Here is an 18,549-nt window from a genome sequence, read left to right as displayed (position 1 = left end):
GAAACACTGACATCTATTTAAGAAAAAATGGAAGTAAAAAACCATGCTACAGGGCTCCACTTGCCACTCAGGAATAATGGATCATCTACATATTCAGGTCAACAGAGTCCTCAGGCCCTGGAATCAGTGGCACATGTGCAGAGATACCTCTCATGACAGCAGCTCTTTGGCACTGCTCAGAGTTTCAGAACCAAACTTCCCTTGTCTATTCATATAAATATACAACACCCTTTTTATCTAAACCTAAAAGCTGTGTGTTAGATGTGAGTACTCTAAGTGAATAAATCTGTTGTCATGCCTGCTGCAGGAGATTCAGATCATAGTGATGACAAACCTTTTGAACATCTCCAATGCACAGAGAAAATGTATCCTGGCCCTTTCAAATCAACCAGCAGACTCCAGAACTTAAACAAAACCCATGAAATAAGCAAAATACTAATTCTCCCTTGTTTGAATCCAGAAGAGTCTCAAAGTGTAAAATGATGTTCCCTCCATGAACGTAAAAGGCTACCCAATAATTTCCTTTCTTAGCAATCTTTTTTTCTGAATGCAAGCTTGTCACTTCCCTGCTGCATTGCACTGGCTTTGAGGGGAATGCTGAGTGACAGAAAGCTGCTTCCAAAGCCTCAGACTGTGTGCTCACAACATCCATAGCCTTTGTGCAGCTCCATCCCCAAGAAATCACACCATTAAAATAGCACAATAGGAATTAGGGGGATGAGACTTTTATACATTATTTTCAGAGAAGCATTCACAATCAAAGGAAAGGTTCTAGATGTGAAGTTGATAAGAATTTTTGTTATCTGCCTTATGGAAGTTACGATTTCACATTAGATTTACAGCATAATTGTTTTATGCAGCTATATAAAACAACACACATTTGTTTCATTTTACCTATAGCAAATTCAATAGTAATTCTGCCATGAACTTACAAAGGAGCAAAATTAAGGCACTGTTTCTTTAAGGTTCTCACTCAGTGTATTAACTACAATATACATGTACTATTATTCATCTATCTATTATTATGAGGCATATTCCAGAGATTGCTCAAAACTACTTTGCTAAACATCTGTATAGTATCAGATCCTGTACAGTGACCATACATAATATTTTTAAATTTTTATGTTACTAGTCCAAGCATTTATGTTGCAACCTGAAGCAGTCCAATCCAAATAATTTGTCCTCATCCTTTCTATCAGATTATTTTAATAGTACAGCAGAGGTTTTCAGTGACATGAGGTGTTGTTTCTAAGACACTGAAGGGTTACTTCCTGCACATTTAAAATACTACACTTGCCACTAAACAAGAACAAAAACAGATGACAAAAGAAAGAAAAGAGAGCATTCAAGACATGATCTTGAGGGTCTGGTACAGCAGAAGAGAGCTATTGCTGGCAATGGTAACTGCAGCTCACAGGTGGGGCTGTGGTACTGCCTAATGCTCAGAAGAATTTTAAGTGTTCCATCATGCCTTAGGAAAGGTGAAAAAACCTGCACAGAGTTTTTCACGCAGTGAGAACTGACAGCTACTGCACGTCCCTTACTCCTTTAGAGCAGCTGTGTGAACTGTAGAAGCCTCAGAGAGCCAGGTATGGCAAAACTACTGCTTAGGAGAAAAACAAATGATCTGAATGGAATTTGGGAGCAACAGAAAATGAAGTCTCTTAAGAGAACTCATGAATGAGCTCATGCTAATTCAGGAGGAATGTGCTTGAACAAATTAGGAAAACAAGAGCCATGGGTTGTTAGAGCTTGCCCAATTTTGAAATCTAAAACGTCTCAGATGATGGAGACTATGTTACACTTCCAATTATCTGTAGAATCTCCAGAGAAACCTCTCCTAAAATGCCATCTGGCTATTTTGCTAAAACCACAAAGAAAAACTGAGAACATTAAATTTTCCAAAAGAATTGAGGTTGGAGGTGAAGAAAAATAAAGCAATCTATTTCTGTTTCGAGCAAAGTTTCAGCCCAGAATTTGAGGGAGACTGTCTCTCATTACAGCTACATGTACATCTAAGTCTGTCAGTCACTTGCTCATTTGTATGAGCTTTACATACCCAAGGGTTCTTATAATTCAAGGTTTGGTTCATCCTTGCACTCAGTTTAGAAATGGTGTCCCATCACATAATTCCATTACTTCCATTACTTGAGTATTCATAAATCTCAATATTAAATAGGAAGAGAAAGAAGATGAAGAAGGAGAGAAGGGAACAAAGTTCTGATGTTTTCCTAGCACAGGGCAGGCCCTGAAGAAACTAAGAGAAGACAAAAGGAAAAGGAGGAGGTAGAGGATTGGCTCACTTACCTCTGAAGTTACAACAGCTTTGCAAACCAATATTCAAAGGTCTGCAGGAAATAGAGGACAGATAAGGGAGGGATAAGGTAGAACTCAAGAGGGAAGAATATGGCAGAAAAAAAGGGAAGGATCAGAACAGCACTGGTTATGTTTGTTCTGAGTCTGGCTAGAAGGTTAATTAATTGAAAAAGAAACAGAAATGCACCATACCTTTTCTTTGTCACTGGCTTCTCGAGCCACAGTAGAGCCCTGAAACAGAAAAAATGGATCTAAAAATGTGCATATGTCAGAAACTAATTTGAAAATGTTATAACAGGTCAAAAAGAGGATGAACTGTATCCTTTTGAACTTGAGAAATGATTTAAAGAAAGGTGATATGGTAGGTAGAATGTCCAGGACTGCGGAACTGCTGCAATCATATGAAGAAGATGCATCATGAGAGAAGAAAGATGGATTAAATCCTCAAATGCTCTACTTCTATTGTCCTCCTAATTCTTGGAGCTTTTCCTCATCTCTCATCCTCATTTTGAGTGTACCATGCTGGAAGTTCAGTTTGCTTGGCAGACTTCTCATCTTTTCTTTTGGTGCCAATTTAGCTGTATGGGTATGGACTAGCCTATTCAGTATAACTGTCTGAACATTTGTAACACACATTTGAAAAGGATGTCACACAATATAAGCACAAAAAGTATTTAAAAGATCATAAAGTACAAACAAGAACAAAGCATCTCACAGCAACATGGAGTAAAAAGAGAAGAGACCAACTGTGGATTCACAGGACTTACAGTGCTTGCCAAAGACATTTTGGATTTTTTTTTTTAATTCAGTTTATCGATTAAAACTAGTGAGCAATATGGTGCTTTCTGAATAACCTGGAGCTGACAAAAAAGAAGACTGTATATGTTTCCTTAAAAATTTCCTGGAGCAAGACCACACTTTTAAATGCCCAGCACGTGTTTATCATGTAACAGCACTGCAAGAAATAACTACAAATATGGTAACTGGGCATTGAAAGATGGGTAAATTAACTCTGCTGTTTGTTAAAGGGTGTGCATCGTGTAAAGAAGTGCTGGAGTGGAGTCCTGCTACCTTAAATAATGTGAGGATCCCCAACCACACCCTTTTATAGCATGTTTTATTCTGTTTATAGAAAGAAACTTAGAAAACTCAGAAGCGATGGAGAGAAAAGATATATGGGCCAGATTATGTATGGCCCTGAAGCAAGGACTTCATTGAATTATTCCTAATTGATAATAAAGCCTGGTAAAAGCCTAACATTTCAGTTTACTCAGGAGAAAACTTTTATATTGTATTCTGTGCTCCAACAGATTATTAGGCCAGAAAAAAGATCAAGCGAAAACCAAACTGAAGGAAAAGGAAAAAAGAGTCACAATAGTAAAAATTAGGGAGGATGTCAAATTTGACATTTGGTAAAAAAATGACATTGAAAAAATTTTAACAAAATGCATCCATGGCCAAAAACCCCTTGAAATCCTATGCTAATTTGTGGTCTTTTTTTTTTTTCTTGTATCTACAGAGGTAAGACTCTTGCTACAAAGTGAGCTCTAAACTGGTGTCAAAAATATTCATGTACAAAAAAGGACTCTGAATCTACAACTGCAGATGACATAGCAAAGAATATCAAGAAAAAGTAATTTATAATAAATTCAGTGTCACTATAAATCTGTTCAGTGAAGGAGTTTGTTTTGAGGAATATGATATTGATGTTAAATTTGAATTGCATGAGAAGTTAAAGCAATGCTGTCCAGCTGGACAAACTGAACAGACTACAGAAGCATTCACAGAGGTAAATAACATAAAGAGCTGTTGACACCAATGTTAAGAACATAGTGTATATAATTATTTTTTCTTTCTGTTGTGCTTTCGTGCCATTTTTAATGCATCTGTACCTTATGATGCCCTAAGTCACAGTTCTCTCAAATTAAAAAAACAAACTTTCTCTGCTAACAACTGCTGCCAATATTACTGAATATCAAAAGTAAATTGTTGACAATCTGGAAATCAGTTCTTATAAATCAAGTTCAGTCAACTATCTAAGCAATGCTAAGGAGACTTGACAGTAGGAAAGGATGGTCCATCACACAGCATTACAAATCTCCTAATACAGAATGATAAATGAACATCTTAAAGCAAGCCTGGAGATGCACTTAGTGGTTCAGCACATAGAAATTAAACATATTAGAAAGAAGTAGGTTTCTAAGGGGATACTTTGCAGAGGAAATTAAAATACCATCCCTTGGGTAGAAAGACTAAGACTACATTTTGGGTATTTGTTGTAAGCCCTGTATACTAGCTACTGTAAAAATTACACTGATAGATAAAACTTCTGAAACAAAACTAAAACAGATCTTATGATAAAAGCAGATGGTTTGGTTTTTCGAAGACTCTTCTCCTTTTCATTTGAGGTTTTTTTTTTTTAAATATCGGATAAATTATTAAGCTTTTGCCATAGTGGTGTATTTTGTTAGCAGCATTTATTGAAATGATGCTATTTAGTTGTTTTATAAATGCCCTCTGCAAAATCAACTGTGGCTTTCCATAATGTTGATAAAAACCTGTAAGAAGCAGAATTATTATTGTACTAGTGTGAAGGGTTTTACCTCTAACCACTAGCAACATTTAGCAAACATATCTGGCTAAATTGCTGCACTTAAAAATGCACAAAACAGATAAATTTCTATAATGTCTATAAAACCACCCTTTAGTTTTGCTAAACCTAGGTGTAGAATGAAATAAGGTATGCTGGCTCTTGCATGACACAATTTTAAATTAATTAAAATTCTGAGCAATATTCAAGCATCAGCATAATCTAACATTTATAGTAAAGATTTTCAGCGACTCTGTCAGTTATTTAATCAGCAGTTATTTCTCACCTTTAAATCATATTTTCTATAAACAGATAAGCGATGGCTGAACACATTCCTTGTAACAACCATATATACTTCAACTCCATCCACAGTAAGCCGGTACATGCCCAAAAACTGGGGAAGAAGTGTATTCCCATGACACTCCACAATAAACTGCAGAATGAAAAGAAAACAGAAATTAGGATTGACATATATCACATAAATATATATTTAGATTTTAGATATAAAATACCAAGAAACAATTTTTTTTTCTGAATATTTGTGTGGCGACAAACTTTCAAAAAATTATGCAAAAGCAAACCCCATCATGAGGAAGTTATTCTGCTTTGAGGCCAGTGTTTAAAAATTAAAATCATGAACTACTGAACTTATAACTCTTGACTTCCACAGACAGTCTCCTAGAAAGAGGAGACTCCATTAGACAGACCTTTTAACTTTTATGTTAACACAAAAAGCAAACCTAAGCAGACAGCATACATTTAGTAGTTATGTCAAAACCCAAATATTTTTTTGAACATCACACTGCTGTAAACCCATACTGTGTTGTCCCAGACCATACTTAAATTGTATGTTTCTTCATTCTCACTATTTGCTTATGATGAATACTCATGATGCTGTCACCAGCAACGGGTATTATTTATTATCACCAACTTTCTGTCAGTTCCTATGTGGTGGTTGCATTTTGGGGCCAATAGAGGAAGTGCAAATTCCCTGTATTTTTGAATTTATGAATCCTTATATTTCCTTAAGGCCACCATAATCCATTACAAATGGGCTATTAACCTTGAAAAAATTTGCCACCTGCAACCTTTTTTTTTTTCTAATCATTTGCCTTACAAGTAATTGTTCTATTGGAAAGACCACTGGAGGAAGCAGAAAAAGCAGACACACACTGATGATGAGAACTATTGAAGGACGAATTTTTATTCCCAGAATAAAAATGCCCATACTATATTAATCCTACTCAGAAATATTCACTTATATATTTTGTGGAACCAAGGAAAAGTTAAGCCACAATGATACAAACCAGAAAGGACTTGCCAGCTTTCTTCTTTCTGTTAGTACCAAGTCTCAAACAGGAACTTGGAGAAAATGTAAAAACCCAAGGCCCACATAGGAAACATGAAATCTAACCAACAGCCAGCTTTTAAACATTAATTGCATTCTGAAGCTGCTGTTCCTTTATGCCAAAGTGACACACTTATTAGAAACACAGATTTTAGAACAAGTCAACTGAATAAGCAATTTCATTTGTTTAACAAAGGCAGGTAGTATTTGGTAACAAATACTGTAACAAAGCTCTTGAAACACCTGAGATTTTGCAATTTTAGGCTCCTCTGCTAATTTTAATGAATTATTCTCACTAACTTTATACTGGAATCTGCACATATCGCAGACAGATCTTTTAATTGGCAAAATAAAGACTGACTTAAGAATCCTGAAAACAATCCTGTCCACCAAGAAACAAAGGAAATGAATGACAAATATAGAAATTGCTGACTGTCAGTTGAACCCGATTTTGACTGACTGACAAACCTGGTTAAATCTTGCTGGCACATTTTGGGCTGTAACTCTGCTTTCTGCCTGCCTTGGAGCTGTACTGGAGGTTCAAACCCTAAAGCACAGAACGCAGTCACCAATGTAGTTGTGCCACTTCACAGCAAAGCACTTTTAAGCTCCAGCGGCCTATGAATAGGCAAATTATCCTAATGTGCTGCAGAGACTCAATGAATACAAATAAGAATCTCAGGAAAGGAGTATGATTGTATGCCTCAAAACATAAACAGAAGTTTGGCAATAAAAGGCCACAAAAGCAAGGTCAGTCATGAGCAGTGCACAAAGTTTGTGCAGCAGTGCACATGAGGTGCACAGTTTGCACCTCAGAGGATTTCTGTATTTAAAAAATACTGAAGTTTTAAGTTGAAGTTCTCAGTCTGGAGGATTTTCAGAGTCATAGGGCTTAGTGTCAGAGTCACAGTGTCACAGAATTTCTAGCTACTCAACTCTTTAACAGACCCAGCCACTCCTAATCTTATGGCTTTTAACTACAGAATTTGAATTAAAATAAATACCATTGTTCCAGTTTTCCATACGGGCATCTGAGATGCAGAACCTCTACCTGAGATGTTACAGAGAGTTTGTGCCATGTGAAGGAATGCCAGCTAGGCATCTTGAGTAACAGACTAGTAACCCTGTGCCCTTCCTCTCAGCTGTGACAGCCACAGTACTGACAAACTGTCTCTTCAACCCTAGCTACTGCTAACACTCCAATTTTAACCTTTCTGGTCCCAATTGTACCCATCTGTAAAATGGCAATGCCACTACCAGAGCATGAGCACCATGCCCACTGTAACATCACACAATAAATTACTTGGTTAGCAGTATACAACCCCCTCCCAAACTGCTCTGTACTATGTAACAAAAAGGCCACTAGTGAGAGTTGCTTCAGTCCTGTTTGTAAGTTAGGGTTTTGCCCTTTGCCAGCACTGTTGTTTCATTATCTTAGTGTGCAAACAAAGACATGTGAAAGGGCAGTGTTACCAGCATGGAACACAAGACATGAGAAGCTCTGCTAGTATTGCTCCCCTTGATAAAAAGGGACATGGCTGTGCTCTCCCAGACTTCTAAGAGACCCTCTCAAAGCAGGCCAGGCACTGCACAGTTGTTTCCTATCTGCTGCTGACTGTGGACGCTCATGCCATTGCAATTGAAAGAAAATCCTCTAAAATTGTTTCAGTGTTTCCTATGACAGTATTTCTTATCCTGATGGGGAGACAAAAGAAAGAGGGAGGAATGCCACTTGCTTTCAATATCTACAAGGTTGGTCTAGAACTTCCTACCTTTGCAACTATCAATCCCCCATATCTGCATCACAGAGGAGGCAAAACGTGTCATCTGTTTGGGTGGGAGTCCAGCAGGACTTGCACTGGTGACTGTGGTTGGCAGATTTTCAATTTGTCCATCTTGATATAAAGGAAGTAGCAATTTAGTCACCTCAAGGTGCTTTTTAGGAATGATTTCCTGAAGTTTCCCACTCACAGCTGGAAAAAAAGTGAGTCTAGAAAATAAGCCAGTACATGCTTAACAGGACTGCTAAATTTCAGTGAAAGAAAAAGACCTTCACTCCTTTAATTTTTTCTAAAAAGAACATTAAAACAATTCAACTAAGCAGACTTGCTAAATAAAACTGTAATACTCAGCTAATACATTTACAAGTCTATATGCAGCAACAAAATAATTTTTAAAAATGAGTGTTGTAATAAACACCCCATAATTTCTTTTTGTTAATTCAGACAATTTTCATGTTTGTGCACAGCACGAGGACAATATTATTATTAACACAGTAAAGTAACATCAGCATATTGACACGTTTTATCAGCTGTGTAGCACATTGCAAATAAGGAAATTTCTGAACTCTCTTGAACCCCATGCTTCAAGTTGAAAATTAGTAAGAAATTCTTCATGAGCCTATTTTCTCATTAATTTTTGTATAAATACAGCTTCAAGATTCCTTAGTAAGAATAAAACTTTACCAATCTAACTAGCTTCTTGCTTCCCTATGGCAATGCTAGTAAGGTATCAGATACATAAAAGGATAACATTTTGCATACCATTAATTGGCAAAGAAGTTATATACTTTTGGCTCTTTTTGGAAAAACACAGAATAAAATTTCTGTTTCTACCATTTCTCCTTCTCCTCTTGGAGACCATCTGTGGAATGTTTTGATATTGGTGCAGATTAAATAATGAATTATATCTATCTTCATTCTGTGTGAAAAGTCAGCATTCCTATTTCTCACAGCTCTATTTGGCAAACATTAATTCAGAAATACACAACATGCTCATTCTCTGTTACCCCTTTATATATTATTTTCACAAATTTTGGTATCATGATTGGTATCATGATTTGGTATCAAGACAAGCATTTGATAATTCAAGCAGAATTATGTGACAAGTCTATATGTTCACCAGGATACTTCCACTAAAGAGAGTGAAGAGCAAGTTACATAATTATTTAAAACTATTTTAGACATTGTGCAGGCCTAGACATTGATTGTAATTTTTGTGCTCAACTTGTTATTTTATATCCTCTTGTTTGCAGTCAGAAATATCCTTCACTAATTTTGTGTACAAGCATTTGTATTTTGTGTACAAGCACTGACATGTGGACTGATTCCCCCCAAAAAAGACTAAGAATTTGTTCAGTTATAAATATTCAATTTATTGCCATTTTCCTGTACCCTAATAATTCCACAGAATATTATGCATTGAGTACTTATGTGATACATTGCAAGGATTAATTAACCAAATTACAGCATACATCAGAAAGTTACAGATTTTCAAGGCATATATAAATGTTTTCTTCAAATAAGCCATGTAAGAAAATAATTTCATTTAAAGAAGTAATCAATAAATATACAGGTTTTTATATATAAGCCTTGTGATTCACAGCCTTACACTTCACATTGTTTCAGACATGGCCAGTTATTTCTACTTCTGAGTGCAGTGCAATCTCAATGTTACCACCACACGTGATTATCTAGGCTGCAGATCTGTTACCAGGAACATCATACCTCATACTGCTACAGCTGACTCACTGTGGGGATTGATCTCTTCTGAGAAGTGCTGTGCACATCATCAATAACTTATATATACAAAAAAACATAGAAAACACCTGCCTGGTGAAACCCAGGCCTCAACAGAGCCAGTGCAGCAAAGACCATTCTGCCATTTTGTGTAGTTATTTACCTATGAAATGTCTTTCAGGGAAGACTTTCAATGTGGTTTTCTTTGTTACAATTCTAGTCTGTGTGGTCCCTTTGCATATCAGCCCTCTGCAATTCCATCTGACAACCACCCTAGTGAGTTTCCCATTTTTAGGGTCACCTATGAGCAGAGTGGGCCTGCTGGGGACAGGTGAAACACAGACTGATGAGAACACATACATTCTAATGTCTCCTTTTTCTGCCTCACCTGTTTTTTCAGATCAAAGCTGCTTTAAGTCTTAGCACAGGGCAGAAGCTGTGTTCTGTGCTGCCTCTAGATTCTCACACAGAACTGCTGAAAGGCTTTTTTTCACTGCATTTCTTTGCAAACCACCCAGAAATCTTCACCTCTTACTATCTGAGGACATACAGAGTCAAGGACACCATTATATCTTTCCTCATTCACATCTGTGTTTAAATAACATTACATTATACTGCCTTGCTTTGCCTTTTTACCTTTTTCCTTTTTTTGTGATACATATGAACGAAAGTCACATAGCAAAAGCAGAGATGGGGGTTGGGAGGAAGCCACTGATAACCTGTGCAGGTACTGATGTGGAGGGAGGATGACACAAACTTTAATGTAGCTCTGATTCAGCAACCTACCAGCCTGACAAGCCCATCTACAGCAGTGCAAATTCCTAGGCACCCAGTCCCCACTTTGTTTTCTGGGCTATTCTCCAGTCTATGTTGTCATCTAGTTTTTGTCAAAAATAGTTTTTTAACCTACTATAATGTTTCTCTATTTCAATATTTATCTATTTATGATTTTAATTTTTCTCCTACATTCCACACAACAATCTGCTGCTGTTCCTTGATTCCTGTGTAGCCCTGAACACTGTTACTGGTGCAGTTTCTCCCATTTTCACCTTATTGCCTACATTTTCTTCCCTTTAATTTGATTTCTTCTTTCTTTAATATTTTTCCCCCTCCAGCAGCTAAGGTAGCATTTTCCTGCTTTTGTTTTGTCTTTTATTTCTGCCTGTTTATGCCTGTCATTTCCTCTTTTTTTGCTCATTTTATTCTTTCTTCCCACTCACTTCCCCATGGCTGCACTGTTTGCTGTGTCTGGTAGATGGGCAGTCCCTCTCCTCCACCACTATCCACTACTTGTGCTGGTTGCCAGGGAGACAACCAGGCAGAGCAATAGGTGTCAGTGCTGCATACAATTACCTGTGCAGGGAAGAGAACTGTGCCTTCAGCAGGGACAGCTGCCTACAGAAAACCAGCACTCAGGTCCCTTCCCGGAGCTTTAGGCTGGAAGGTTTGTATGCTAACAATTCTCTCCTGTTCACCTGCTTTGAGATGGCTTCTCTTTTCTTTACTAAAGTTACTTGGGTATCAGCAATGAGAAGTCATCCCTTCTGAAGTAATTCTAATGAAAAAGAAAGAAAGTGTTTAAGAGAGACACTAAAATTGCTTTATTTTTTTTTTTAGAAATTTCTAACCTGCCCATCATCTGTTCTCAAAGAGCAAAGGACTCCTCTTTTACACCAATTTAAGATTTAAAGCAAGTTAATGTCACTGGAAAGGGCAGAATGTCTTGATTCTGACATTTCAGACACTATAAAATCTGCCTTCAGAATTTTACTCAACTGTTACTGATATCTGCCCTTGAAAATAACATTTGTACTTTAGAAAATATCTACAAATACAGTAATATCTGCAATAGATATTTTATATAAATTCAGAAACTTATTGCACAGGACAAGATTTAAAATATATATTTATATATAAACATAATCTGAATATATGATGAAATAGAAAGTTTTCCTTTAGGAGGAAGGAGGGTATTACCCATTCCTTAAACACAGAGTGAAATTCTGACAACACACTTATCACAGATGACTATGCTGAACTCTTCCTTAACAATGCCAAAGGTAGCAGTAGGTTTTAAATGCATTTTTCTGATCTGCATTCTTGGGGTCAGGAGGCTAGGTTTAAAACATGATTGCACTAGATTTGGAGCTATTTCCAATGAATATTTGATTTTGCTCTCAAATACTATTTAATATAAACATATTTGATTAACTTGCACAATTTTAAGTAGTCCAACTACATCTATGAGCCCATACAGCAGTAGTTTCCCTAACACTTCAAAGTCTGACCATTTTGATCATATCAATGGTTCTACTGCATTTGATAAGTAAATGACATTCAGCTGAGTAACACTTAAAGAGTGGTGAAAGGAGTTCTAGTCATAACTGACAATATACCAATAATACAAGCAGTCTAAACTGATTGCAAATTATCAATAAATGTGACAAAAAGCAGAATTTCAAACTATGTACCAAAAATTATGACAGTAGTTAGAAACTGGCTAGAATGGCCAGTCACAACACAAGGACCTAGCAGGCCATATATTTGTATTTATCCTAACACTTCAAAACCTAGCCCTAGGCCATTTTGTCTTTCAAACATAGAGAGAAGGCTGATCCATGCATGATGGTCTTTAATAGTCTTATCATAAAACACAGGATGCTTTGCTGCTTTAAACATGGTGAAAAGTATAATTCCTCCTATTTTCTTAATGGTTTGTTTTGCTTGGTTTTTGTTTTGTTTTCTTTTTGTTTTTTTTTTAAACTTTGGAAAAGAAAATAATTATCTCTAGTGTTTCTACTCAATACTAAAAGTGTCAGACTCATCTGATGAGTTGACAGAATGTGTCAGTGTTTAGACTGAATGTTCACCATCTGTCTGAGGTTGTGGGCCTGACTGCTACTTAAAAAAAGGCATCATAGGGTAAATGATTTTGGAAGCCCACGATTTTTGAAAACTCATGATGTTGAATAGCAAGTATAATTTACAATTGTCAAGATTATTTACAATTCAACAATTTTAAGTTGGAATCACCATATATACACATATATGCTGTTTCTATAACTTCTAACACTCCTTCAAGCCCAGTTCACTTTCAGTTATTTACACATTTCTAGCATGTAGCCCGGGGCTTGGAACTTATCTTTGATCAGATCATCTTTGATGATTTAAAAACACCATTCTAGATTTGGGATTTTCAAGCTTACAAGTGTGTCTACAGGCTGTGCTCCTTTTGTAAACTCCTACATATACAGACTGTGTAATTAGAACCTCATCTCCTCTGAGCTCCAAAGAACAGACAGGTTATTACACCTTCATATGTATGGAGAGAGGAAGGACTAAGAACTGCAAGGGCTTGTGAATTATACATTTCCATGATGCCCAGTTATTGACAAAATAACCTTCATTTCTATCTGCCAATGGCAGTGCACATGTCTGTAGACCACAAAGCAAACATGAGAGCCATGTGGCACCAGCAGAAACAAGACTCTGGACTGTGCTGGAAAGCACAAGTTTGTTATTTCACTCAGAAGGCCAGGTACTGCAAAGGGGGCTGACGGTGGCATTGGTGCCTGCCACTGGGGTGGTCAGTCCAGGGCTCAATCCCACAATGGCTTGAGATCACTGATATTTAGAAGTACGTCTCTGGTGACTTTCCAAAAAAATAACTGATACCTGGAATTAGATTTTGGAGGTTCATGGGAAAAGCTGCTGTGCTATATTCCTCCGCCAACCACACAAACTCCCAGATGCCTCATTGGTAGTAGCTCTGTAGCTCAAAAAGGTGCAAGGAAAACAACAGCTTTTTTACAAATGCCAAGATCAAAACTGTTTTGGTGAATGAAGGACACATGGCGTCTCACACTTCTGCCTTGTGATGGCTCTGTCTCCAGCATTCTTTGTTTCAAGATAGATATCTCCTCTGGTATTTACTGTCAAGCAGTTCAAGCAGTCATGGAAAATATTTGACAAGGCTTGTCTGGTCCCTAAGCAAAGACAGAGGTGCTTTCAAGGTCTAGAATGATTCTATCAGCCTTAATAAGGAAACAGGTGAATAAATATTATGGTTTAAAATGAAACTCATTCAGAGTTTCAAACAGGGAAAGAAACCTGGAATGAATTTGCAGAGGGGAGATAACAAAACCTGAAAGAGATTGTCTGTCATAAATGGCATGAATTTCACTCATACTTATGTCAGAAGAAATGGCAAATAATTACTGCCTTCTTGGGCACTTGAAAGAGGGTGCAAGATAAGGGTTTACATAGTTCTTAATGGACACATGATCTAACTTAGCTCATTTGGGGGAACAAGGGAGAAAAAGCCTAAAATTCACGTAAACCACTTCCCTAGACTTCATGCACCTGAAAAAGGCTGTCCTTTCCAGGATGATCCCTGTACTACTGGGTATGCACACTCCCTTTCTCAGAAGGCTGAATCTTTCAAATACAGCTCTGCTCTCAGGGCAGACTGGCACAGGGTGTGCTGCAGGGGCATGCCACTAGAAGTTCCAAACCATTCCCAATCCCACTTGGAACACAGCTCGGCCAGGAATTTTCACATATGTTATGAGTGATGCTGACAATCAGAGAACTGAAGCAGCAGAAAAGCTAACTAGCAGACTTCTCCCTAAAAATCCCATATCTGGCACTCCAGTGTATAATTATTAACAATCAAGAAAGATATTGGACTGTAAGGCATGAAAATCAATAGAGGGAACTTGACAATTCCTGCAGTGGCAGAAGAGAGTATGCCAAAATAAAACTGAACTCATGAGAACTTGTTTTATTGACAAGGATTTCTACAAGAGTACCAGGAGAGCATCTGAAAAGTCTTATGCTACTGCAACTGTGCCATCCCACAGAACCATACAGTTACTTCCACACCAGTGAAACAGACAGGTCTTGGAGTGCCCTCAGGCATCAGTTCCAGCTGGAATGGAATAACTCACATCTAAGTTATTAACCTCCCCTCTTAAAAAAAAAGGATGCTTACATTCAAAATCCTAAGTAGGCATATTAACTCATCTTAATTAACACCTTTATTCTTGCCCAGAATTATCTGGGAGACAATAAGCTGGCCCAAAGGAAAACCACAACAGGCACCACTAATGAGCTGAAGTGCCAGTGGATGGTATCTGGCATTGCACTGCTTGCTAGCAGAAGGCCAATCTGTGTGGGACAACTTGGTCAAGGGAATAATAACACCTTTCCACCAGGACAAGGGGTTTGCTAGACTTTGAAATGCAAGTGAAGATAACCTTTGCATGCCTGAAAAACATCTAGAGAAATGGGAGGACAAGCTGCTGTATCTAGTGATCCCAAGCATTCAACATTCAGCAGCAGCACAGAGGACACTGTGTCAGCTGTCATTAGAGCTAGTGGATTTAATTTAGATCTTGTTCAGTACATTGCTGAAGATCCTGAAATGAATTTATTTAAATTAAAAATCCAATTATTAAACTGTCTTTAATTTACTTTGTACTTGAGTGCTTCTGTATTTAGTTTTGTACAGTGCTTTCAAGTTCTGAGACAAAAAGAAATACAAGTTGTATCTTTATGAATCTCTTGGAGGCATCAGAGAGAACTATTCTATATGAAAGATTTACTAATATAAAGTGAAATTAGGTGCCTGCTAGCAATAAATTTCAGATCATTATTCCTTGTAACCTTGCCTAATATGAACCCTGATGTTAGAAAACATTAACGAAAAAGATTCCAAATTATTAAATTCATTAATGTTAGCACTGTCTTCATTGATACTCTTGAAAAGCAAAGTTACTGTTTGGAAAAGCAAAATGACTTTTCATCTAGATTAAATCTCAAAATCTGTATCATTAATACTAGCTTCTAATGCCAAATATGAAACAGATTAAAACTTTAATTCTGCTGTACAGTTTCACAGATCAAACCCTTTCAGATGAAAATTAAAATAGTAAGTTGGAAAATTCACATAAAAATAACCCCCAAAATACAATTAGATTTAAATTAGTTTTAAATTTTTTTGTGGTAAAACTGTCATTAGGAGAATGTCTTAAGAAAATTTCTGCCAGTAATATTTATTCATATTGAAACAAACACATGATGGTCCTACGTGTTGTTTAAACAGAGGAACACCACAGGAAGAGAGAAAAGAGTTAACATCTAACATCCTGAGGGCTTCCCAAGTTACTCTGGACTTGGAAGGCCTTCAGAGGTCTCCCTTTGAGATTTACAAAGATGACTGGCAATATCTTCAGTTCCAAGTACCCTGAAAGAATGCTTTGGCTGCCCACCCCAGAAGTTAAAACTGGTTTTACAAAAGTAATGTATTAAAAAAAACCTACTACAAATAAGAACATTGCACAACAAAAAATAAAGCACCTAAACAACAATAAAGAAGCCCAACCCTAAATGTCCTTAAGTCTTTACCTGGAATTCCGACCCACAGAAAGGAGAAGGAGGATGGAAAGAGGGACAAAACCCCCTTCCTATTGCATAGCATATTTCAGGTGATTTTTTTAGAGGCTTTCACCTGACTTCGGTAGCTTTAGAACTTATTTAAACAGATGTAGGGCTAAGAAACCTAGCACTAATTTTATTAAAGCCTTTTGTAATTCCCAGGTTCTGCTTCCCTCTGTGTCAGCCACACAAACTATGCACCAGCACAGTATGGCAGCTATCAAGGCTGATTGGAGTGTTCTCTGCTGCTCACTTTTAACTTTACAGTTGTGTATGAAAATTCTCATGATCAAAACCATTTTTTTTGAAGAGTAGGACTTTTACATTAATCATATCCAATTTTTAATTTCTTATATAATACAACTTTAATCTTTGAAATCTGTTGTGAACACAGAACATTCACTAACTAGATCAGAAATAGAAGGTCACCTGCAGCACTCATACACAGACATCTTCAAGCAAGCCCAGAATAAAATACCTTCAAGCCTGGGAGTCCACCAGCCAAAAGAAAGGCCACCTTTTTAGTAAGTACCTTACAGCCTCCAAGTTACCTCTATAATGTAGACATTTCTTTTTTATGATATGCTAATGCAGGTATTTAGAAAAGTCCATCCTTGTGAATTACAGACATGCAGTAAATTGCTGCTACAAAAGGGAAAAAGTCTGAAGTGACTTTTTCCATAATAATTAATTTAAAACTTTTAATCCTCTAAAAAAGATCAGCATTCTAATATTTAAGAAGACATCCCACACCTCAGTAGAGTTCATTTATTACCTGATGGTACTTCTTGAGTATGTTGTGCATTTCTGCTACATCTTCACTTGTTATAGTTTTGATGATATATCTTTTGTCGTAAGATGTGTGAAAGCGGGCACCACTGCGTGCTTGGGAATCATTGGCAAGGGGTGCACTTCTTGTCAATGAATTCTGTCAATTGATTTAAAACAAAAAAAGCATCAGGTCAGACAGAAGTATTTAACTTTTATTTAGAGCATATATAAACAATTTACACTTATTTTAAAATATTTTTCAATACATCTGCACCAAGTTGAATTCTGAAAAGCACATATTCACAGACTACATTATCTTGAGAAAACACTTCAAAAAGAAAAGCATGAGAAGAAAAGCATGTTTGAGGAGGAAGGTATTTCTCATCAGTGGTTCAAAACCCATCCCCAACATTTAATAAGAATTTATTGGACATTGGTACACATATATTATCAGCTTTGGGGAAGAAACCATACAGTAATTAAAATCCAGAAGGAACACTGCATTACACCATAATAATCATAAAGAAATGATTCACCCATAGTTATAGTTTCACTTAACATTAGCAGGATTTGCTCCTGAGACAGTGTGATCTGGTACACAACCAAGATCGCAGTTACAATACAGGGCTATTCCAATGATTTCATATCTAGATTTAGGCAAATAACATTGTACAATACCTCCATACTATCCCAAGAGGAGAAAATTAGTTAATGACTGTACAGCATTTAGATGAGAGATTAAGGACTATTTTTAGAGTGAAGTTTAAAATTACTGGTGCTTCAACAGAAGAAAGAGATGCCCTCTGCTTTTTTCAGAGAATAAGTAGTATCTAGGTTAGATTTCTTTATACTTATAAAAACAACCCTCCAAAAAATTAGAATAAGTATAACAACTTTTTGCCTGGAAACCTCTTTCTTTACCAATAAGAACATATGCCAGTTGTTATACACTTGAATTACACTAAAAAAAAAAAAAAAGTAGTAACAGCAGCAACACAGCCATGAGAAAACAACGATGTTTTGGACCCCTTGTGTATTTATTTCCATAAATACAAACATACTCTGAAAAGATTAAACAAGTTAATGATAGACTACTGGAACACTTCTATGTTTATGAAACAAACTTGCAGTAACCATCTGGTATATCCCTACTTGTAGCAGAAAACCCCAGCTCCTGCTATGCTTCCTCATTGTACCATGCTGCACAAACAGCTCTTGTTAAATTGAAATATACCTCCCTTCTTTCCACATTCACATAGCATAATCTTCTCCCCGCTAGGTGAAAAGCCATTTTACTTTCAAAGATAATTTAAATAAAATGTTATATATAAATGCAAACATTGCAGATTCCTAAACAGCAAAATTTCAGCTCCAAGTCACAGAATGAATGTTTGTGTGGTTCATGTTGTGACCATGAACTAAGTCACAAAACAGATTTGCACTAGAAGAACAATGATGCTCTGAGAGAGTAATTACCAATACACTCCATCTACCACATTCAGGTACCAAAACCCACACAACCTTATTTATGTAGGACTGATGTTTTACTTGGAGGTTTTAGTCATTGG

The 18,549-nt window shown here is 36.8% G+C and overlaps 1 protein-coding gene across 3 annotated transcripts in view; it reads right to left on the bottom strand.

Moving 5' to 3' along the window:
* PIP4K2A (phosphatidylinositol-5-phosphate 4-kinase type 2 alpha) overlaps positions 1-18,549 on the bottom strand; it is a 109,817-nt gene that overhangs the window by 15,960 nt on the left and 75,308 nt on the right. For 2 of the 3 annotated variants that reach the window (XM_005480317.4, XM_005480320.4), the window contains 3 exons: positions 16,986-17,138; positions 5,193-5,339; positions 2,509-2,547 (listed from right to left, as the gene is read on the bottom strand). In XM_005480317.4, coding sequence (XP_005480374.1) covers positions 2,509-2,547; positions 5,193-5,339; positions 16,986-17,138 — 339 coding nt within the window. The remainder of the gene's footprint in view (positions 1-2,508; positions 2,548-5,192; positions 5,340-16,985; positions 17,139-18,549) is intronic. The other variant, XM_074534986.1, reaches the window with a different exon arrangement.

Source organism: Zonotrichia albicollis, chromosome 1 (genome assembly GCF_047830755.1).
Source record: "Zonotrichia albicollis isolate bZonAlb1 chromosome 1, bZonAlb1.hap1, whole genome shotgun sequence".
Lineage (NCBI taxonomy): Eukaryota > Metazoa > Chordata > Aves > Passeriformes > Passerellidae > Zonotrichia > Zonotrichia albicollis.
Note: the sequence above shows the minus strand (reverse complement) of the source record. Positions and strands in the feature narration are given on the sequence as shown.